At 48.4% G+C, this 23,706-nt stretch overlaps 1 protein-coding gene across 1 annotated transcript; it reads left to right on the top strand.

Annotated features, from left to right (window-relative positions):
- The first annotated feature begins 335 nt into the window (after positions 1-335).
- Positions 336-23,159, top strand: MICALL2 (MICAL like 2). The gene is given in 18 exon segments (XM_019620848.3): positions 336-578; positions 6,234-6,282; positions 9,457-9,598; positions 12,010-12,170; positions 12,811-12,932; positions 13,321-13,661; positions 13,664-13,988; positions 14,214-14,389; positions 15,301-15,376; positions 15,697-15,812; positions 16,321-16,458; positions 18,311-18,366; positions 18,872-18,995; positions 19,581-19,671; positions 20,030-20,103; positions 20,442-20,556; positions 21,517-21,563; positions 21,655-23,159. Coding segments are annotated over 18 exon segments (2,382 nt in total). The 5' UTR covers positions 336-435; the 3' UTR covers positions 21,741-23,159.
- The last annotated feature ends 547 nt before the right edge of the window (positions 23,160-23,706 follow it).

Here is a 23,706-nt window from a genome sequence, read left to right as displayed (position 1 = left end):
CAGGGACGGGGCACTGCTCTGCATAACCTGTGCCACAGCCTCACCGCTCCTAGTGCAACAAACGCTTTCCTTATACCCCTCTACACCTGCCCTCTTTAGTTCCTATGGCCGCGGTGCTGCTGGGCTCTGCAGAGGCAGCTGCAGCGCCCGCTACGTCCGCGTACGGATTTCACACAGTGGGGATCCCGGCTCTGCGCGCCCATCCAGCCGCGTTCTCCCCACACGGCGCCCGACCCGAGATCAGCGCTCTGTGCGTGACCGAGCTGCCCTCGTCCGTCTCCCCCGCACGGCGGCTGAGGCGGGCCCGGCTGAGGGCGGCCGTGAGGAACCGCCGCCTCCCGCCCCTTTCCCCGCCTTCTTCTCCTCCTCCTTCTCCTCCCGCCGTCCGCCACACGCCCGCGGCTCCCGCAGGCGGCACGGCCCGGGGTCCGCGCGATGGCCGCCATCCAGAACCTGCAGCTGTGGTGCAAGCAGCAGTGCGAGGGCTACCGCGATGTCAGCATCACCAACATGACCACGTCGTTCCGTGACGGGCTGGCCTTCTGCGCCATCCTGCACCGCCACCGCCCCGACCTCATGTGAGTACCGGCACCGCAGGGCGCAGCCCGTCCCATCCGTCCCGTCCCCTCAGCCGATGTTGCCCTCAGCCGCTCCTCGCTCCGTTAGCACCGACGCTGAGAGTCTGAGCAGCGAGCCGCTTTCCCTCCTTACCTCCTCCTGCAGTGAGATGCGGCTGTACGATAAACCTTTTAAAAAGATTCTTTCCTTTGCACAACGTCTTCAGGCACCGCTTTGGGGTTTCGTTCTTCGCTGTGTGTGTTTGTTGAGTCCTGGCTAAGCAGGCACACGGCCGGGCGCTGCGTCCTCCTGTTTTCCCAGCCGCGGTTCTGTCTGTGGGAGGCAAAGCGCTGCCAACCTTTGCTGCTTCCTTTGCTGTCGTCCCGTGGGTTTCGACCCGCCTCTGCTCCAAACGTAACGCCTGGGTATGAGAATTGTTAAAGGAAATTGGAAAATGGCTAGGAAGGGTCCTAGTTTTTGTCGGTTTTTTTGTTTGTTTGTTTGGGTTTTTTTTGGCTCATTGCACTTTGGGGTGGGGGATTGAGGACGGAACAGGCAACAGAGCAGCACAGCCCAGGTGTGTTGGTTTAAGCATTAGGTCATTCCCAGCGAGACGTGGCTGACTGGGGTACGTGTTCTGTACTGGAGTTTTCCAGTTGTTTCTTGAATTCCGCCTTCCCTTGGTCTCCCAATGCAGCCTGACACCTCTTTATGTGTGGAGATCTTTTATAGGTGCCTTACTGCTGGTGGAAGCCCGAGGAGAAGCTGTTGTTTGGCACTCACTCCTCTCTGTAGCTTTGAAACTTGGAAGGGGCCGGAGCAGCCTTGAGAACAGCAGGCTGCAGGAACTTTTGCATGCCCGCTCAGCCTTTTCTTCCCTGCCCATGCTTGGGCTGTCACCATGGTGTTGCTCTGTGTGGCTTCCTGACGTGCTGTCACATCCACCTGGCTCCAAATATTTCCCTTCCTTCCATTCATTCACAGTCCCAAAGGTATGAAATACCAGAGCAGAAAGGCTGATACGATGGGAGGCACTCACGAAAGGCCTGGGGCCACTTCCTGGCCAGCTCTGGTGCCAGCCCATCCAGGGTATGGGTGTGAGCAGGGCCCAGCAGCTCGGGAACTGGGACTGTCAAGCTGGCCCTCTTTAGTGGGTTGTTACAGTCCTAGAAGTGTGCGCTGAGGGTTGTAGATAGACGTATCTAAAGTAAATGTTTCTGTGCCGGAGAGGGGAAAGGATCCCTGCAGCACCTCTGATCTGCTGAATTCCTCTCATACTGGAAATCCTGAAGGACTTTGCAGAAACTCCTTTTGACTTGGGCCAGTTCGGCAAGGCTGCCTGGGGGTGAAAGTAAGAGAAGCTTTCGGTATGACTTCCCTCCTCAGTGTCAGTGGTGCAATGTAGGAAATCACCAGGTATACCCTTGGCTGGCCAAAGTCCTGCTGAAAGTAAATTATACTTTCAAATAGTCGTCATTTCAGGCTGTGATGTGTACCTCAGCTCCCAGGGCTGAGTATTTGTGCAGTTCCCTGGGAATCTATAAAAGCCCTTTTGGCAGTTTGGCAGCAGGGTGTACATGTGGCTGTGATTTTTGCTTCCTGGGGGCTCAAAGTGGTTTATCCTGAGCTCTTCCTTGCTCCTAGAAAAGTTGAAGATTAAACGCATCATACTGAAAACAAAGCCAGAATTGAGTAACTGGTGTTTGGAGAGGCAGTGTTTGCTGCAGCTCTTGTATATAAATTGCTTGCAGGACACGATGCAGTCACGGCAGCAGAGTTTTGTAACAGCGTGTTTTCCATCTTGGTTTACATTCTTGGACTGAGGAGTGCACGATATGGAGAGGTGATTTCTCCTTGAAAGAGCCTGAGAAATTCTCAGGAAAACTTGATGCAATTACAAAGTGTGGTAATAATCATGTGCTTCTCTTGTGGATTCCATGGGTCAAAGGGCAGGTTGGTGCAGGGCTCTTCCCTATTCTTGTTTTCTTGCCAGGAAACATATGGACAATGTGATAATTCCTCTCAGACTTAGCCAATTCTGTATGTTATCAGTGAGCAGGGCAGGCTGTATAAAATTAGAAACCCATTTCCAATTCACTTCCACTCACCCAGGGATGCGCAGACAGACTGAGCACTGGGGGAGCGGTGGCACACACTGAACTACCATGGAAATCTGTTTCTCTTTCATCCTAGATGAAGTGTGCATGGTACCCTGCCATGGGGGCAAGCCCGTTTTCTGGGATTGGTGGCAGAGCATTGAAGTCCCTCTGGTCAGAGGGCACGCAGCCTCACAGCAGTGTGCCCTGCTCTGCAGCTGCTGGGTGTGATGGCACTGGCTGAGCCAGTTCTGGCTGGAGGTTTCTTTGCCCCCATCCGATAAGTGAGTTAAAAGCAGCAGGGGAGCCGCCCACACTCACTCTGTTATCGATGCCAGATGTCGAATAAAGCTTTTGATTAAGCTCCTTCTGTTCATCCTGGATCCTGCTTGTTCCCAGAGTGCTGACAGTGTTTAGCTCAGTGTTCTGGGAATGGGATGGTTGTGAAATCCCCCTTGACAGCTGTACGCTTGGGCATGCATGTGTGGTGGCCAGAACAGAGCAGCTGTGTGCACCCGTTCCTCCAGCAGCATTTTCTGGGTCGCTGTCAGCTCAGCCAGGCGGGATGAGGCTATGAGCTGCCAATATGATCAGGGAGTTGATAGCCTCTGGACTTTCCCTTCTCAGTCTGCTCAAAGGTGAAGGCTCTTAGTGCAGCATTGACACAGAGGAAGCACACGTGCTTTCAGAGGTCTGTGGCATGCTTTGTGAGCACTGGGTCTGCACAGCTGGAGCAGTGGGTAGTTGCAGAGATTTTTGGGTGCAGGAAATGCTTGGCCACTTCTTGCTAAGAGATGGACTTTCTGGAGAGCTAAAAACTTAACTTCTATTCCTTTGCTGGTGAACTCCACTCTGATTTGTTTCCAGCACTGGAGGCACTCTCCTGGGTCAGGTTTATGTTTCTCACCTCTTCCAATTAATTCAGTTGCCTGTGTTTCCTCAGTGGAGAACTCCTACTTCTCCATTTGTATTAGCTTTGCTTTCTTAGAATCACATTGGTCTGGAGAGCTTTGTTATTCCACGATAGGGGATGCACCAGCAAGATCAACTTCCAGAAGAAATACTGTATGCAAACTGTTCAGTCAAATAGCGAGGGAAGCAGATAAGCTGCGAGGGCACAAAGTTCTTGAAATGACCAAGGGATCTGGTTGTTTGCACCCTCCTTGGGAGCAGGAGGGGATTTCAAATGTTCACCATCAAAGATTCAGGTTTTTAGGTCCCTGTTCTGTTCCACGCAAGTGGGAGGCTGAACAAACAATCCTATTGCAAACAGCCTTCAGCAAGGTGCGAGGGCCACAGACTGGCAATAAATAGGTGACTGCTGTCACTGAGCTGGCACGGATCTCCTTCAGGCCTGTCCCACATCTACATTTTGATGTGCTGATGCAGAGCAGAGCCACGACCTGTTGTGGCATTGTGTTTCCAGCCCCTGGCTGTATGCTCTACTCCCAGTCCTGCCGTCCCCTCCTCTCTTGGTGCTGTGTTACACCTCTGCGTGGCCGAGCAAGCTGCAGCTCCTTGCTGCCTTGCAGGTGTTTTCCTGTGCTCAGGATGTTCATGCTGTAGAGTCTTCATTGGCAGCGGAACCGGCAGTGAGGCAGAGAGCTCCAATACTTCCTTTAGCTGGCTCTTAAAAAAGCTGATTTTCTTGCCTGACACAAAACAGAGTGATTGTATCTATTGTTTCCATGAAACTTTTTGTCTTGTAGTTATTTTCATCCATTATCACAGGCAAGGGAAGTCTTGTGGCAGGATCACTGCTTGGTGAAAAGCCTCTGCAAGTCCCTTTGCATTTGCACAGGATAAGAGTATGTGACTTAAAGCTGGGATGTGCCTTGTCTTCATGTGCTTCCTGGGGGAGTCTGAGCTCTGGGTCTGCTCTGCTGCTTCCTGTTTGTTCTCTCCTTCTCCAACATAGCAGCCCCCGATGTGGGAAACAGGGGAGGAGTCCTGGGCTGTGCGTGAGATGTGTAGGTGCTGCCTTTATAATGTAATGCTCCACTTTCTGTATGAAGTAGATAAAGCACCTGGCTTGGTCCTTGCTGTTACAAGTAGTGGAAAAAGTTCCCCTGCTGCACTGCAGATCGTGTGTTTGTCTCATGAATAGATTGCTGAGAGCCAGCTCTGCCCTGGCTTTAGCACTGCTACCCACACTCTTCTGGAGGTGAGGCCAGCAGGGGTGAAGCAGCATCAGTTACAGAAAGACTGCATACAAACGTGCAAAGTTGGTGGTGTAACACTTGTTCGTCAGTGAGAGTTTCCTTGCTGATAAAAGCCTTGCATTCAGCTTTGTGCCAACAAGTACAAGGATTGTAAAGCAAAACTGGATTATTGGAAAGGAGCTGACCTTATGCATTGCCTGGGCAGGAGGAAGCAGCATTGGAAGCAGGGGTGCCTTCCAGAAGTCAGTATGTAGCCCCAGGTTAGCAGTCATGATAAGTTTAAAACATGTTGATGTTGAACATTCCCTAAGAAAGGGACACACACTGCTGTGAGTGAGAAAGCACGCTGTGTGGGCTCTGCTTCCAAGGCACAGGCTGCCTTGTGCCCTCTGGTCTGTCCTTCCAGGTCTCTGTTTTCAAGTTCCAGACGTAGCCTGGTGGCACCTGCATGGAACCAGAGAGCACGTGTTGGGGGAGAGCAAGTGGTGGAGACAGGAAAAGGGAGATGATGTCCAGAGCCAGTGAAAGGGCAGGAGGATTGTTGACTTTGGCTTGTAACTGCAGACAGTAATTGTCTCTTCCTTTCTGGTTATTGGTTATGATTACAAATCAAAGGTGACAGCCCCAGGGAGAGAACTAGATTTTTACAAGCAACTTTGGTGTAACCAATTGCAGGACTGTGTTGTGGGCAAAGGTATTTCTTATGCAGACGCTTGGTACTGGAGGAGGAAAGAGGATTTGAAGCCAGAACTTGTGTACTGGTGGAACCAGCAGCATCTGAGGTCAGAGGACATGCATGCATTGAAGGAGGGTGAGATGCATGCGGCATTGGAGGTACCCAGCCCTTCTCCAGCGTGTGAGATCAACCTGTGGGAAGACAAACTGGAGGCAGTTTGGATGTGTCTGCTTGGAAAGTATTTCTAGGGAAAGAGTGTTGCAAGTCTGGCTGGCAGCCATAGGTTTATCTTCTCTCTTGGGGTGAGAAAGAAGCAAGGCTTTCTGCGGGGGAGGGGGAGAAAGAAAAAACAAATCAAAAGCATGAATTAGAATTTGCTACTGGCTGTTTCAGCAACCCCCCTTAATCTGCAGGGCATCGGCATGTCCTGTCTGCAGGAGGCTGCGGAAGTCAGCCCTGCAAGGGTAGCTGTGCCAAAAATGTGTTGTGCTGCCCGTGGGCAGATGGCTGTGCCTGCTGGGTCTTCTGCACCCCTGCCCCAGGAGGTGCAGCAGATCTGTGGCCGTCTGCAGGCTCGCATGGGGATCTGCCACACTGCTCCCTCTGCTGCATCTCTAGAAAGGAAGAGTGGGAGAAGGTGCTCTGTCCTCCACATGAGTGGGGCTCAGAGAGGTTTGAGAAGCTGGAAGTGAAGCAACTTGTTCTATGTCACCACCTGAGATTTTTCTTTCTGTGTTTCAGAAACTTCAATTCCCTCAGTAAAGAAAATGTGTATGAGAACAACAAGCTGGTAAGTGGATTTTAATGCTTTACTTTTGGTAGAATGGTTGATGTTCTCATACCCTAACCTGACCAGACCTCAGTAGTGAAAATAACAAAGGAAGGGGAAGTAGTTTGATAACTGATAGACTGAGGATTTGGGGAAATGGTGTTGAAAGAATTGCTGTTGACAAGGAGAAGGAGTAGACAGCTGGCCCAGGCAGTGAGCTTGGTTTCTCCCGTCCGTCTGCCTGGCTGGAGTTGGTTGCAGATGGTGGAGGTCAGAACGTTGATGTGGACTTGTGTACACAATGAGGGGTAGAGCCGGAGATGGTACAAGAAAGGAAGGTAAGGGGTTCCCCCACTTCTTGCTTCTAGCACAGGAAATTGTTTCTGCAAAGTGTAGAAGTCCTAACTTCTCATCTTCCCACATCACTCCAGGATGGGTTTTCAGTTTCTCTTGTTCTCTTCACAAAGAAAGCTGGACAGGCCAACCCACTCCTGCACTGAATTTGAACACAGGCTTTGTGCTCCACAAAAGGAATTTCTCTCTCTCTCTTTCCCTCTCTCTCTCACAAGGATAGAAACAGCAGCAGATTAAAACACTTTTCTTCCCTTGGCATCACTCCACACAGCTTCATGGCTGCCTTGCCAGAGCTCGGGCAGTAAAGGAACTGCCTGCAGCTTCCTCCTGTCTGGACTGCAGCAAAGATATCTTCCTATACAGTGAGCTGCCTGAGGTGGTCTTTGATTCCAGGAGAGCTAAAAGCAGTGATCCTGTGTGCATTGTGCTCCTCCATGCACTCCTTTCCTTCAGCTTCCTTTCAGACCTGGTCAGGTTCAGCAGTTGTGTTCGGACTCTGGGGTTCAGTCCTGCACATTTTTCTCCTGTAGGTGAGGTTCAGACTTGTTTTAGTATTTGGGAGGTACGAGGGTCTCTTTGTCCTGGACTGAGTGCTGTGAGTCCCGAGTGCTGCTCCTTCCCCATGCCTGACTGATGGTGTCTGTTCTGCTGGTGACTTTGTTTTTCTCTGGGAAATGAGCTGTACAACCGACCTCCACTGCTTTTCCTCATGAAAAGCTCCTTTGTGCCTCTCATAAAAAACAGTTGCTAAACTCTTAAGTCAGACTATGTTTCTTTCCTTTTCTTTCCTCCATTCCTTGCTTTATGTCCTTTATTTTGCTTTCTCTCCCCTATTCTGCTGGAGGATGACTTGTTTATGTTACCCTTTCACTGCTGGACTCCTGCTGGCCTGGCACCTGAGTGAGATTTCCCCCCCATTTCCCCACAGCACTGGGTTCTTGGGCTGGTCTCCTTGGGATGTGAGCAGTCTGATTTCTCCCAGCACTTTTCCTCTGCTGTTGTTCAGACCTTCCCTCATGCCACACACTGCACACTGTTCAGTGTATTTTTTTCAAGGGCCCTATTACTCAACAAAAAAATATCTTGTCCAGGCTGCAACTTGTCCTATGAGGTCATTTTGCCAAAAAAGAATGTGTCACTCCTCAAGTGCCAAAAAAAAAAAAAAAAGAAAGAAAGAAAGAAAGAAATTATTGTTGGTGGCTTTTTTCTCATGCATAAATGTGAGAAAGGTTTCTAGAGACTTGACATCCAGTTTCCTCAGTGCTAACGGATGATGGCATGGTACAGTGCATACAGCAGAGGAAAGCTGTGGCTGATCTGCTCAGATGGCCTCAAGTATTGCTCTGCCTCCTCTATGGCCTTTGTGAAATGGGAGCAGTGGTGCTTGCCTCCTCTGTGTGACCTTGGAGCTGCACTGGTGAAAAATGTTGCTTCTTTAGAGGCCAGCACAAGAGGTAGAACAAAGCAACTGGGCTGTGCTGGGTGGCAGGGATGTTAGATCTCCGGGCAAGAGCAGTTCCCAGGAACAGGAAAACCCCACTGGTCAGAGCAGTTGGGCAGCCAACATGATAGGAAGTGTTCCATGGAATATATTAAGTACCAGGTTACAAGACAAGCAAGTGCCAGGCCGGGCTGGCAGCCGGGATGACACAGCCGGAGGTGACTGGCTGCAAGCGTGCTTAATGTCAGCCTAGTTACATTTTTACTGGGATACCCAATGGAAAAAAATGGTAATTATCTTGCTAAATAATAGTGGCTGTTTGTTTCTTCTAAGCGGGAGTTGGCGTGTGCACCAACTCTGTTGTGTGTCCGTGCCAGAGGTCAGATGTGGAGAGGTTTAATATGTGCAAATCTTGCTTTAACTGTTTCACTGTGGGTTTCAGCAGTCGCCTTCCTTGTGCCTCTGCTCCTGAAGGTGCTGTTTTCCTTTCCTCTGTTGGCATTTCAAAAGGTGTGCTCTGTAGGGAGAGGGAAGGGATTTTCTCTCATAAGTCAGGAAGGAAGAGGGCTGGAGAAGGTCTCTAACAAAAGCCTTATGGTAAATTAGGCAAAGACACCATTGCTTTAGGGATGCTGCATTGTTTGTGTGTGTGTCCTCTAGAAAAGGCTCTCCTTCAGTGGCAAAACAAAGTAGCTTTTCTGTCCTTTGTCTGACTTTGATCCTGCAGTTTCAGACCACAAAGAAGAGTATTTGCCCCAGTACGTGCTGTGTCAGCATGGAAATGGGTAAGCTGGGAGAGAGCTAGGTACCAGGAATTCTTCTTTATTCTTCTCTTCTCACTTTCTAGTCTGGGAGAGATAATTTCCCTCCCAAAAACAGATTTCCCTACTTTCAAATGGGGAAAAAACATGTGCTAGCAGGAAGCGTTAACATTTGTGCAGCACTGAGATAGAAGGCTGCCTGCAAACACCTACCAGCTCACCGTTAATTGGAGAGCACCCCAGGTTGGGCTGGAAGCCTGGCTGCACGCCTGCCAGCCCGGACTGACACAGCCCCTTCTGCCAGGCCTCACTCACTGCAGCTGTGCACATCCAGACAGAAGCAGGCTGCAGGAAGAGCAAGGGAAGCCCAGGTGAGTTCCTGTGCAATGAGCTACGGCCAGCTTGCCAGGCCAGATTTTTGGCTCCCTGCCTGAATTTCTCAACGCGGTGGCTGGAAGCCACGACTCTGTTGGTTTCTGTAACGGCCGTACAATGTAGGAGTTAAACTGGTGCAGCTGTTCCCCAGTAGAGTTATTATTTGAATGAGGCTGTCTGCCGTGCAGTTTCTCTCGATGCAGAGCAGCTCTGCTGCCTGGGCTGGACAAGACCCCCCACTTCTTTGTTTTCTTCCTTCCCTAGGCATTTCAAGTGGCATCAGAGCAGCTGGGGATCCCCGCCTTGCTGGATGCAGAGGATATGGTTGCTCTGAGGGTACCAGACAGGCTGAGCATCATTACCTACGTTTCCCAGTATTATAACTACTTCCATGGACGTTCTCCTAGTAAGTACCATATGCCACGTAGAGGTGGGCAGGACTGGGGATTAATTTTGTGCTTTTCCTTGCCTTCTAACAAACTTAGAAAGGCAAAACAGACCGCTCAGAAGTATTTTGGTACCAGAACTGTATCAGCAGGGGGAATCTGACCTCTTTACTCATTGGAGTAGCACAGTGCTTTTGGAAGGGCACAGAGCTGTGCTTCATCCTCAAAACTTGTGCTTTAAAATTTAAAATATCATTTAAAATTTTGTATGGTACAGCCAGATAGGAGCACAGAAAGTTCAACTCCATGATCTACACCACAACTTTCCTTTCTTGAGCAGCTTTATCACTGCTCTAGTCCTTGCCATGCTGGAAAGAACATGGAGTCTAACAATGCTGAGCCTGCCTGTGAGTCTCTGCCAATGAAACAGCATCCGCAGTGGAGACTATACAGCAGAGCAGACTGGTATAGGAGGCAGAAAAAAACAATTCCCTCAACTGGCATGATTGCAGTAGCAATACTTTCAAGCATAAAACAGGCCACAGAGCTGCCAAGACATTGTATCCATGTACTGGAGAGTTTATCTGGGCTCACAGGAGTGCTATTGTAGGCTTGGTTTATATTTGGCTTTAAGTATGAGCTTTATATAAGAACATGAATGACTTAACTGGTTAAGGTGAATCTAGATGGAGGAGAGAAATATTGAAAGCATCCTACATCTTAGAAAGAAAGCTAATTCACTCTTGAGAGCTGTCTTTTGTATGTAAGCTCTTCTCCCTTTTCTGTGTTTTCGTACAATTAAGCAGGCTTTCTCTTTCCCACCACAACCTCTTCCCTTCCTCCCGTTGTTTGTTTTTTTTCATGTTTTGAAATCATGCTGAAACAAATTCCATCATGTTTGTGCCAAGTTGTGGGAATCTGGGTCAGTTTGGGGTCTTTACTCCCTCCCTCCCAGCATCTTGCCTACCACATCGTCGAGCACAGCACATTTTTATACTCTCTAGTGTCTAACAAAATGCTCTGATTGCATTCCTGTTGCTGGGGTGAATATGTGTGTCTGAAAATGAGCCCAGCCAGGAATGTGCCCTCTGACACTAAGCAGGCTCCTAATGCTATAGCTTTGCCCTCTGGATGGGTTCAGGCAGGACCATGAAATAAGCAAGATGCAGGCCAGAAAGGGTGAGCAGCCAATTTTTTATTGAGGTCAGACATTTACAGAAGAGTTGAGCTGAAGCCACCCATCTTTGTGCCAGGCTTTGGGAGCTCAGTATGTGTGGAACAAGCAGGCAATGAGAGCACAAACTGAAGCTAACATGTTTACTGGTTCTGGTGTCACCAGTCTGATTTGGCTCTATGTTAGAAGAGCCCTGGGTTTTGATTTGGATAGCTGAGAGAAGTCTGCTGGGAACTGGGCTTCCTGTCTGTCCCTACAGCCTGCACAGACTCCCCTTGTATTCACTGGGAAGGGTATAATCTCTTTTCAGATAGGTGGTCATTTAGTTGGTTGCTCTTAAAGCAAAGCTATGGCTCAGATAACTGCTGAGTTCCCACACGGAATGCAGTGACATTCAGAATAGGAAGTGGCACAAAAATAACATCTCAGTGAGACAGATGAGGAGTCTTGTCTGTCAGAGCTGAGCATGAGACCTTATTTCCCTGGGAAGTCTACCTGCATTTCCCAGAGCATGGAGAATTCATGCTGGGCTGACGGCTGAAGTGTAATGGTGATTCTCTTTTCTCAGCTTGTTGTGAATTTAGAGGGATTGTCTTTAATCTGCAGTGAAGAAAGAATTGGGCATTTGCAGGCTTTTTGTGGCAAGTCATGTTGGTTTCTGCATCAGAATGGCCATGTCACATCCAAGTGTCTGTTGTTGCAGAATTAGCCATATTTAGAGGTCACTTCTTTGTTTGACAAGTCTGTCTGTTCAGTGAGTGTCCCAGCTGGGACGTGGGCTGGACACCCACAGCAGTGAGGGGTGAGGATGCGTGGGAAGTCTGGAGTGCAGCAACTTGAATGAAATAAACCCTTTGTACTTTGCTGCTTTAGTTGTGATGTGTAAATGTGCATTTAATCTTTGGTGAAGATTAAATGCAACCAAACTGTGAGCCAGGTACAAACATGGGAACAAACAGGTCTTGTTCACACTGTCAAAGAACAGCGTTTTTTATTTTCTGTGGAATTTCTCTCAGAAGGAAAAAAAAGTAGCAGTATAATCTGTCAAATTATTCCTGCATATATTGATAAAACTCACTTTTTGCCTCTTGTCTCTTGTTCCACTGCAGAACTGCTTATGAAGAAAGCCTATGTCTCCTTGTATGACATTTGCAGGTTACCCATCAGGCACTTCTGGCTCTTCTATTGTAGATAACTCCTAAGTTCATAGGTTTTCTTTATGTTCCTTTTAAATCTTCCCTCCTTCCTTTCTTCCAGTTGGAGGCATGGCTGGGATCAAGCGTTCTTCCTCTGAACTTCAGGAGCAGCCTGCTGGGAAGAAAGCTGTTCCAGGACCTCCTAAGCCAGTGTCTCCAAAACTGCCTCCTGCACACCCACCAGCCAAAGCTAAGCCAAAAGAAGCCTCCCCAGTCACCACAGTAAGATTTTGAGTTATTCTTTCTGTCTTTAATCTGTTCGATGAACTTGGGAGTATTATGCTATTTCAAGGCAGCTAGTTGTCAGTACTCAGTCTCTAAACTTTCTGCTCATCATGGAGGATTCAATCTGGAGGTGTGGATACTGCACATATTCAGGTGGGAGTCATTGGGAAGACGTCAGCGAGCTGTGAATCGTCTAGTGGTAAATAAGAGATGGATGTCTTAGGACATGGCTGTGTTGTTTCTAGCCAGTAGACCATGGGGATGGGGATTTCTAACAGAAGTTGTGGGGTTTTTTTGTTTTTTTTTCTTTTTTCTAGAAAACACTGATTAATTTCTTAGAAATAGTTTCTAAAAGCAAAATAGGGATGAAATCAGAGTGGAAGAAAGGAAGCTTCTCTTTTACTAGATTAAAGACATTTTCCAGCCATTTAAATCCATAGACCTTTGAACTTCAGTTTCCTGCATGCAAATTAAACACCCTGGTTCCACATTGTATAAAATAGGGGTTAGCCAGAGCAAGGATTTTGCTTTTATCCCTTCTCTGTCCCAGCAACTGGCTGTGGTCAAACACTTGATTATCTGGGAGATTCTTGGTTGTATGTGAGTGCTGCCTGCTCACACGTGCTTCTTCCTACAGAAGGGTGTCCTGACAGAGAGTGGGAATATCCGTAGCAGCTGCTGTGGTATCTGTGGGAACCACGTCCACCTGGTACAGCGTCACTTGGTTGATGGGAAGCTCTATCACAGGAATTGCTTCAGGTATGGCTCTTCAAAGTGGGAGCACAGGCCTGTGGGTTTCTGTGGGGCAGTTGTGTTCTTCTGGGGCTTGAGGGAGAGATGTGAGGCATTCAGAGTGCTGGAAAACATTTCTGTCAGAGTGGAGGCTGCCTGGGCCTTCTCTTGACCTGTGCATAAGGGAACTCTTTGCACAGTTTGTTTTTCAGCCACACCTTTCCTGCTTCAGGCCATTTGTAATTGGCAGCTCCTGTTTTGGTGCCTTATAAACATGCATACAGGAGCCTGCTCTCTGCCAGTGTGGTGACTTTGCCCTCTCTGTGCTGGCAGTGAAATTGTGCCTGCACTCTCAGCTGTATCAATGACCTTCTCATCCTCTGAAGGATGTATTCTGAGACTTTCTTACCCACAGGTGCAGGGAGTGTTGGAATGTGCTTCTTCCTGGAAGCTACAAATCTGGGCCTGAGCCCGGTACATTCATCTGTACCAGCCACCAGCAGCCAGATAATGTCCAGATCTCTGGGCTCAGCAGCACTCGGAACAAACCTGAGAGCACCCCAGCCCCTACTAGTGCCAGAGCATTCCAGAAAGCAGCAGAACCCAAGAAACAGGAGCAGGTGTTGAAGAAACCAAGCCAGGAAGGCCTTGCTAATTCAACCAAGCCATCTGTTTCATCTTCTGGAAGCTCTGGCTTCAGAAGTCTAAATACTCCATGGTCGTCTTCAGCTGTAAATAAATCAGAAGACTGCAAAGGTACCCATTGGGAAATAAAACAGATCATCATGAAGGTACCACATCAGGACCTCTTTGGACAACCTCCAAAACAAAAACACAGCAGGCCCGTGAAAATTTTTTTCAGTCATTAGAGTCCTCCAGCAATAAAACCTCTGATGCTAAAAACCACGACCCTTCTCATAGCTCTGGTAAAATTTCTTCTGGCAGAACTGCTGCTGGGGTCACTCCAGCGAAGACTGAGAAGGCTCAGGCACGTAACCATATTATACAAGCTTTGGCTGGAACAAGCACCTCTCCAAGCAAGCCAGGAGGACTCAGTTCTTCTGGCTCTTCAGCATCTAGTAGGTAGGTACTATTTCCCTTTCCTTCTTTATTCCCAAGATGACCTTGGGATAACTTGGGAAAGTCTCTGCGTGTTTCTTCCCTTTCTCTGACTTCTTTTTTTGGATAGGATTTAAAGACAAATAAAATGACTCATCCGAGTCTTTGGAAACAGCGTTCGGTAACAAAGGCCTACCCTTTCAAATAGAACAGACTTTCAAAACTCATTAGATCATTCTTTTTCTGCAGTAGCAACTTTTCTCCTTCCAGTTCCCAATCACAGAGTCCAGCTCTGAAAGCACAGACCAGCAAAACAGGCTACACAACACCAAAACAGGAAAAGACCACAGAACCTCTGCCCAAGAGTCAGACGACCAGCAAAGCTGTTGAATCTGTGCACAAGCCAGAGTCAAAAGACCTCAAAGGTGAGAATGACTGATTTGCATACAGCTCTGCCTGGACACAGTAAGCCAAATTTGTGCCCTTCTCTTGGGCCGTTGCAATGAATCTGTCCTCTACTTCCTCTGGCTCCTCTACTTCCTTGCTGTATTACCACATAATTCTGGGGATTGACGCACTTCTATTTGTCCCTGTGCAATTGCTCCCTCTAGCATGGCAATTCTTTCTTCTCTGATGACCTCCAGGCATTTGAATTTGTATTAGCTGTCATCACGTGTTGAGATCATGGTCATTTCTGAGTCTTACACAGACTTTCCAGATGGAAGACTATGCTTCAACTTCAGGATGATTCTGTGGCTGCAGCTGAGGCTTTCCAAGCCTCCTTGTCTGTTTTGAGCTGATCTTCCACCATGGTGGCTGAGCAGTAGGCCAAGGGATGTTGTTTCGGGAGCATTTAGAGTCTCAGTCACTTCCTTATGGCCTGTTTTTTGAGGGGGGGCAGTGCTGAGTGCAGTATCTGTATGGGGTTTGATGTGACTCTGTGTGGTTGTTTGTTGTTTTTTGTCTTCCCTCTCTTCCTCCATTTTTTGCTCTCTAAGAGCAAATCTGAGCTGATTTTGTTATATTGCTTTCAAAATGTCTTTTGAAAGTATTACTTTCAAAAAAAAATTGTCTTCATTTCCACTGCTACTGTGTTTCTGTAGCTGCATAGATTTTAGAGCATTTGAGTTGAAAGATGCAAAATGGCACCAAGGTTATTTACAACCAATTGTATATGAATCTGTCCATGTTAAACTTATTGAATTGGTGCTAGTTTGCTGCACAGACATTGTAGCATCTACCTGTGTGCACAGCTTATCTCTTCCTTCTGAGATGCAGATCTGGCTTGTATCTTTCTACTAAATCTGATATTACCTTGCCATATATCTTCATTTAGGAACTGTGAACGCTGGTGAAGACAAGTCTGAGAGCCCAGCAGACTGGAGATCTCGGTTGAAGCCTGTGGCCAACAAGTGAGTGTCTTCAAGTCTGTGGGTCTCTGTGAGAATTGTAGGGGAATGTCCATGTCTGCAGGCTATGTTTGAAGCTGAAGGTCTGTGTGCATCTAAGAGGGCTAAGTTCTTGTGTTTAAACGCTTCTATTTTCAACTATTTGAATGAAAAGTCAAAGACACTCATTTCTGGGAAGGGAGAGCACATTTCAAGTTGCTGGACTCTGGTTAGAAGGGTGTAACCATCCTGGCTGGAGTTCCCAGCCCAGGATGTCCAGAGATCTTATTATGGACCAGTCTGCTAGAGGCATGGTTTCCTACTTTTGTCTTTCTTCTTTGCAGAGACCAGGCTGGCTCTAAGAAGCCTACTGATCACTCACAGGTGGGAACAGGGAGCCAAACACAGAAGGAGAAAAAGCCAACTCCATTAGTTGTTCCATCAGCAAAGCAGGAGTCCGGTACGAAGGATATAAGCTTTGCTTTTGTTTTGCTGGTCAGGCAGGGGACAAGCATTAGTACTGCAATGCACGAAGGGGGTGAGGAATATGGTGGTCAAGGCAGTGCCTTGGTTTCTGGGATTTTGCTCTCTGCACCTGCTTTGGCTCTGCTTTTATTTGGAGAGCTGTCCTTCCCCAAGGAGAGGCTCTTTGTCTTCACAGTATGCTCCTCTTCTGCAAGACAGCTAGCAAGATTTCACTTATTCTGCCTTGCATAAATATATAATGGTGAGAAATCTTGTTGATTCTTACTCACCTTTCATTCTTCTCTTCCACCTTTCTTTCATACTGTGGTGATTTCTCAGGTTTTCTTCAGGTTGTGCCCCTCAGTGTTATCAAGAGAGGAGGGTTAGGACAAGAAATGATGTCAGCTAGTGGTGAATGCCAGAGACTGTGGATGATGCAGGGATTTTTGTGAGGCAAGACTTGAAGTTTCTTGCCCAAGACCTGTCTGTGTTTCTTAATTTAGCTTCCTCTGGTGGAATCCTTAAGAAGAAGTTGATACCCAGCTCAGATCTTACAAGCTTTCAAGGCTGGAAAGATTATGGGGTTTCTGCCAAGAAGGAGGAAGAGGGCAACCACCAGTTGAATCAAAGCACTGTCACATGTAAGATCTCTTCTACCTATTTAAAGCCATTCTCTCCTCTGCACTTCCAGGGGACAACCTCAGTGGTCAGTGTGGGAAGCATGTCCCAGAGTTTTCTGTGTACAAGCATGTAACTGTTGTCATGGGAGGAAATTTGTGTCAATAGTTTTTTGTTAACCAGGAACCAGGCAAGCCAAGGAATTCAGTGGGAAGGGAAGAAATTAAGGACTTTTCAAGGTCACTGACTCAAAGCTAGAACGGTGCTGTCTCCTGATTTGAGGAACTGGGATCTTGTTGTCTCTGTTCCTTTCCATGAGTGGCTTTGGAAAAGGAAAGGAATGCAGAGAACTGTCAGCATGAGACTCCAGCTGGTGGAACCCACTGTGGAAGCAGCCAGGGCTGCTGCTGCTTCTGGGACATTCAAAGATGCCCCAACCAGTTCTGACCCGTTTGTCCTTACTCTTAATCCAGTTCCTTTCTCTTGTTTGTTTTATCTTAATGCTACTGTGTATCTTTACCCTGTAGTCCTTGCAGCTTTCCCTCTTAGGTAGCTCACCATAATGCCAGTGAGATCTTACGGAGCTAACATTCCATATACTTGCTGCTGATCTATGTGCTCAGCTTGTTTATCTCCTTTCCTTACCCTGGCTGTCACTGTGTTACCTATTTGGTCTAGAAGGTCCTCAGAGCAGGGCTCAGCTCTGACTGATCTTTGTCTTGGAGCAGGCAGGATGGCTCCATGTGGCTTGGTGGTCTCGTGTTAGTATTTCTTAGCTGATTAGCACTGTCTTTGGCCTTCACATCTGATGTCTGAGATGCACTGAAGCTCCAATTGTGTTGCCTATTTTAGAAGTTCAGCATGCCTCCACTGCCAAAAGGCTCAGCAGTAAATCTTTTCCCAAGAAGTGAGCCGCAACACAGCAGTTCAGTACCCAGCATCTTTTCCTTCCTTTGCAGTCTTCTAGAAAGCCTGTTAGAACAAGGACTGGTCAATCTGTGAGATGTCCTTGAGCTCTTCAACAAGTTTCTCTTTAGCAGCAGTCAGCACGGTAGAGACTCTCAGGAGGCTCCCTGGCCTGTCTGTCCTGTGTTTCTCCTTGTGTGTGTTGCATCTCCACTGCTTTTTTACAGGTCTGCTCTTTTAATACTGCAGTTTTCCTTCCTATCACATCATCTACATATGCCTTTATTCTCTCTCTGTGGTAATTATCCAGCCCAGCCCCTTGGGTATCCAAATACCTCACACTCTCCTGTAGTTATCCTCGCAGCACAGGTGGGCAGAGGAAGCTGAGGCACAGTGGAACAAACACACATTGCTTAAGGATTGATTTTAATAGGTGTCCAGAGCCTAAATAATGCTGTGTAGCTGGGCCACAGGGACTTCTCACCTAGGAAGTGTTTTGTGGAAGGAATTGAACCTTAGTTTCCTGATGCCTAGGATAAGTTCCCCTAGACCATCTTTGTTTCGTTAGTATTTATTTGATACTTATTTGTACAAGAGCACTGGAGGGCATTTTAAAATACAACTTGTTGTTTCTAGTGACAGTAACCCAATACATCTTTTCTGTCCTTTCAAAGCATAATAAGGGATGTGTTTTGCCTATGCCCCAAAGAGGAGAGCAGTGCCCTGGGATCATGGAGTGTGTGTGTCCAGCAGCAAGGAGTAAATTGGGCTGTGATGTTTCCTGAGGATACATCTCATACATCTCTCGCCTTAGTCAGGGTTTGCCAAACCAAGTGTATTGTCAGTGCCCTCTGTTGGGTGGAAGGGACCTGTTGTGCTCTCATGTGGCGTAGGTACATAGGTACAGCACAAAATTATTTAAAGCTTGATGTGGGCTTTCTTACTTTTTCTGTCTTTTTTTCCTTCTAGTTGAATCCTCTGTTCCAAAAAGCATTCAGAGCATTGAAGCAGTGTCACCAACCAAGGTATGGCTGGAAACCAGATGTAATGGGCACAGACTGGTGTTGCTGGTTATCCTGCTGATGTGCTTGCCAGGATACAGGTTGCCTTCTTTTGAAGGTTTATTTGAATTCCCAGGGCAAGACTATATGATTTTGTGATAGAGATGAGCAGGAGAGATTGCCAATTATCTCCTGTACAAGGGGACAGTGGAGGCTGGAACAAGACAGAGCCATAATTAATAAAATTCTGGTGGACACAGTCTGCCCCAACAAAGAAGGGGGTAGAATGCCTGTGCATTGACAAGTGTGGGTTGATATCATCCAATGAATGCAGCATACCACTGTAATGTTTCAGTGGCCACCACAGTGTTGTGAACAGCCAGCTCTGCATCTCTGCTTACTTGGCCCTTCCAGGGCATGGCTCTTCAGTTTTGCTCCTTATGTTGTTTCCTATTTCTACTGGGGCTGTGCCTTCAAGAGGCAGTTGGAGGGCACTAAGATGTATTTGTTTCTACATCTGTTTTCCTAGCTGCACCCAGACTACATCCCTGAGGAGGAAATCCAGAAGAAGGTACATGACATTGAGAAGCAGCTGGATGTGCTGGAACTGAAAGGAGTGGATCTGGAGAAGCAGCTACGTGGCTGTGAAGGAGGTAAAAGAAAAGGGAGAGCCAGCTCTGTTACAGTGGGGAGGTGTGAGGCTCACATCCTACCTGTGGGCATTCTTGGCTCTGCTTCTAGAAGCTTATACTACACATGAGACACCAAGTTACCAAAAGTAGCTGGTAGAGCAAGATAAAGCCTTGGGAATTTTGAACCCATTCAGGGCTGTTTCCTAGTCTATTGTTTGAGCTTGTGTGTATTTGGCTGAAGAACAGGGAGTTTGGGGAGTGGAAGACTGCTATTGATCTGGTTTTTGAATACCAAGCCAGACTGACTGTCACGATTGGCTCCAATTCTGTGTGGATTCAGAATGGCAAAGCTGAGCCAACCACATGGAAAATGAACTGGGTGCTCTATGGCGAGTATCTGTGAGCAGCTTCCTTGAATCTACAGGGGGTGGTGTGCTTCCTTTCCTTTGTATCTCAAAGTACCAAAGATTAGTTGTTTTCAGTGGATGTTTCCTGTGGCTCATACAAGTTATTCTGGGCTCTCCTTCAAGTGACTGTGTGTTTGTGTCAGAAGGAACTGAACTGATCCAGCTTTTGGATTTATTTCACTCTTTGTCGTCTTCACAGATGAGTCCGAGGATGCCCTCATGGTGGATTGGTTCAAATTGATCCATGAGAAACAGCTGCTGCTAAGGCAGGAGTCAGAGCTGATGTACAAGTAAGCAGAACCAAAAATTCACCTCCTGTGAGCAGTAAGCAGTGAAGGAAAGGAAACGTGGCAGGCCACAAAATTATGTGTTAGCAGGTAGGATGAGGAGGGCTGGAGGAGAGCTGCCAGCATCCTGAGGTATTAGCTGATGGGCCTTTGAGCACTGAATGGATAGACATTCCTCAGTGTCCGTGATGAGCTTGTGGGAAGGGAAACCTTACAGATGTGATGGAGGCAGATTTCTTCCAGTCCATCAATTCCTACCCAGGTGTGAGCCATGCAGAGATGAAGCTTTAGCATGACATGAGAAGAATCCAGCCCGGGGTTGTGGAGGGGCATAACTCATCACTTCTGTGGACTCTTCCAGGATGAAACAGCAGAATCTGGAGGAGAAGCAATGGAACATTGAGATGGAGCTGAGACGTCTCGTGGACAAGCCAGGTGAGGACGAGCTGTACTGAGAGTTCTGCTGGTCCCTGGCTGTGCAAAGCACTGCACTCTATGCACCTAGCCCTAGGATCTCCTTCAGATCTGAATGACTCTTCTTGCCAGATATCAGAGCTTCACTGGGAAACTCTCCTGGCTAAGCTGTCAGGTGCAGGCTCCCCATAACATCCAACCCACTCACATTTTCTGAGGGATGTAGGATTTACCCCCGAGTGTAAGGATAATTGAATTCAGACCTTTGAGAGGGACTTGATGGAACAGGGAGGAGGCAGAGGTATGGGGGGGAGGTACCGACCTATAGCTGTGAGACAGACTTCTCTTGTCTTGTGCAGAGTATCTGAAGACACGCAGAGAGAAGGAACGTGAAAAGGAGCTGCTGGATTCATATCTGAACACAGTCAATGATCGGAATAATATTGTGGAGTGCCTGGACGAGGACAGAATCAGGTGAGGGCACTTGGGTGGCAGGGGATCAGCCAACACAAAGAGTGGTCTGCACTGTACTCACTCCACTGTCTAGACTGCAGGGTTGGATCAATGGCTGTTATCCATACTTCTGCTCCATGAGAGGTGGGTAGTGACCTGTCACCAAGCATCTTGTCTTAAATGCTGCTGCTGCCGTTGCTTCCTTGTCAGCTGTTTCTTCAGGTCTGCAGTCATATTCAGTGCTCTCTCAAGCAAATAGTTCTCTGAGGACAAGGGCCGTGAAAATGTATAAGGCAGGGGAAAGAGAAAGAAAAGCTAGAGATGGGGAGGTGGAAGCAGCATGGGAACCCCAGGAGGACTGTGGGAGCATGAAGCTGTGTGTGTGTTCGTCTGCTAAAGCAAAAGAACAGCTGTAAGCATTGTGCTTAGAGTTGGATCTTCTCCAAGTTCAAAGGAAGGCTGCCATGTCAAGTAGTGGGATGTATGTCTCCTGTTGCTGAGAGCAGTTTCCATTTCTTGCCTTCAGGCAGCAGCTCTACCTTGAGGGTTCCAGTAATGCCCTGGCTTTTGGCTCTGGCCTTGCCCAGGCTCTAGGAAGTAGCAGAGTGTTTTTGACTGTGGTGTGAGCATCTCTGTAGAACCGTGGGATGCTGGTGTCCCAGCCTTTATTCATCTCCTAGGGTGTGGTGTTGCCTCACAACACAGTGAACTCAGATGACTCTCATACCAGCTGAGGGAGGGCCTGGCTGCTGTAGCAATGGACCTCTGTGATCTGGAAATCCCCATACTCTTTATTGCTTTAAAGGGGACCAGAAGTAATTTGCTTATGTCTAGGAATTTAACTGTTTTTTTCCTGCCCTCAGGAAGTTGGTTGCTTTTGACCGTGGGAATGACAGTAGCTGTGATTCTACATGTCTTGCAGTGTCTACCACCTAGTCATGAGGCAGAGTAGTTTTTTAATGCCATGCTCTTCCTTTACAGAGAGAAAGAGGAGGACCAGATGCTGGCAGACATGATCCGGAAGTTGGGTAAGGACCCTTTCTGCTGTTAAGAAGCAGCACTGGATAACACTAGGGCTGTGGGTTTCAACATTCTTTGCATCTGCTCCCTCTCCTGTAGATGGATCTCTTGAGACCCAGGAGTCAGAGAAGAAGAAGAACAAGTTCCGCTTGTCCAAAATATGGAAGCAGAAAAATAAGAGTTAAACTCAGGAGTAATGTTACTCTGCGCGCTGGTGCAGAGAGGACTGTCAAAGTGATGTTCTTTTCTTGCTGCTGCTTTCCTGGACTTGTGCAGGATGGTGACGAGGCTTCTTTCCTCTCTGACGTGGAGACTGTAGGTTTGCAGATCAAAGGGACAGTGTGAATCCTCTCTCAGTGGTTGAGGTACACCTTTCCCAGAAGATTTTCCTTCTTTGAATCTAACTCAGATCTGGCTTCAGCCTTGTTGGCAGCTCAGCAGGACGGAACTCAATTTGCCCATCCACTGCTTAGGTCTTTACAGACTTGAATCAGAGAGCGTGGCACTGCGTGTCACCCCACAGGGCCCCCCTCACATCAGCCAGGGCTATGCCAAGGGTACTGTGCTGGTTTCCAAAATGGCAGTTCTTTTTCCCTCCCTGCATCTCCTTTGGCAGAGAGATAATATGGGTCATGAGAGATCAATGGTCTCCCCCTTATTTACACCCATGCAAACTGGAGTTTTCAGCCCCCACAGCCAGGGGAAGCAGACACCAGAATTACCTGTGGGTTGGGATGTCCTAGACCCAGAGACATTTCAGCAGTAGTGCTGTTTCCAGACCTCCTTGTGGGAGTTGTTGTAGGCTGGTTTCTCAGAGCCATGAAGGGCTGCTCACTGCTTCATTCCCTCTATGGGGGAGATTTTTAACTCCTTGTTTCTCTCACTGCACAGCGAAGCGTGGTTTTCATTGCTTGTGGCCCACCATGCTGAAGACGAACAGAAGTCTTTTAACAGCCTTATGCTAACAGGGAGCAGAAGTGCATAACTGGGTTTGTCTTGTCCACCAGCTTTCCGTGTGGGACAAGCACTCATCTCCTGAGTCTGTCCCTGGACAGGGGTTGCCGTGGTTCACCTTGGTGGAAGCAGGGCAGTAATGAGCAGTGCAAAGTAGGCGCTGGGCTGCTGGCAGTGTGTCTTTCTCCTCCACACTCAGCCTAGAGTGACTGCGGCCTGACAGCTGCCCTACGTGGCATTGGCCTTTTCACAGTCAACCTTGGGAGCGGGGATAGAGATTGGCAGGGGAAGATGAGAATAATTCGTGATGCCCCTAGCTCTGGTGTGCACTCCCCCGTGCTTCCTTCCTCCCTCCGTGCCAGGGTACTTCACGATTTCCCTGTGTCCTGTTCTCCAGCAGGGCCTGGGATTTTTCAGCGAGGGGATTTGCTGCCTGCTGTGCCCGGTGGCAGAGCAGAGGCGATGCGTCCCTCACCCACGAGGTGGCAGTGGGACTCTCCGTCCGAGGCAGCTTGCCCTGGGCACCGCAGGGCTGATCTCGGTGGGGTGCCCAGCGCCCAAGGGGTTTCTCGCTGCCCGCAGTGCGTGCGTGCGGTGGGACGCCCTGTACCTGCCTATGTTTTCGTCCAATAAAGAGCTGCTGGTGCACATCTCGGAGTCCCCGTGTGAGTTTAGGGCTGGGTTACTGGCTGTGGGTTGTCCCGCTTGTCACAAACACTGACTCTGGGGATGAGGGTGTCTGGAGCCACTCGTGGTAGCAGGGGACCCGCGGGAGAGCTGGTCCTGCTTTGCACACCTGTGATGGAATAGCGTCCCTCCCTGAGCTCACAGACCAGCTGCAGGTCCTGGGAGAGCAGCAGAGCCAAGGGCTCCCTCCATGACATCCTTTACATGCCCAACTCCCCCTGGCTCCCAGATGGATAAGTGCATTTATTTTCTCCCTTGCTGCTTTAGGATCACACACATCCCCAAGCCTTGCAGTACCCCAACACAGCCATACTGGTGGCCTGACTGGCCGAGCTGCAGATGCATCGCTGTCCCTGTGTGCTTCATGCTATCCTGTGCTCACCTGAGGAGGATGAGCTGGGCTTGGGGGATGTTCTGACCACAGGGACTGCTGTGCTTTTTGTGAAGCTCTTCCTTTCTTGTGACTCTCAGCCTGGGCTGTCGTTCTTCCTCTGCTTTTGTCTTTTCAGG

Source organism: Meleagris gallopavo, chromosome 16, assembly GCF_905368555.1.
Source record: "Meleagris gallopavo chromosome 16, MGAL_WU_HG_1.1, whole genome shotgun sequence".
NCBI lineage: Eukaryota > Metazoa > Chordata > Aves > Galliformes > Phasianidae > Meleagris > Meleagris gallopavo.
Note: the sequence above shows the minus strand (reverse complement) of the source record. Positions and strands in the feature narration are given on the sequence as shown.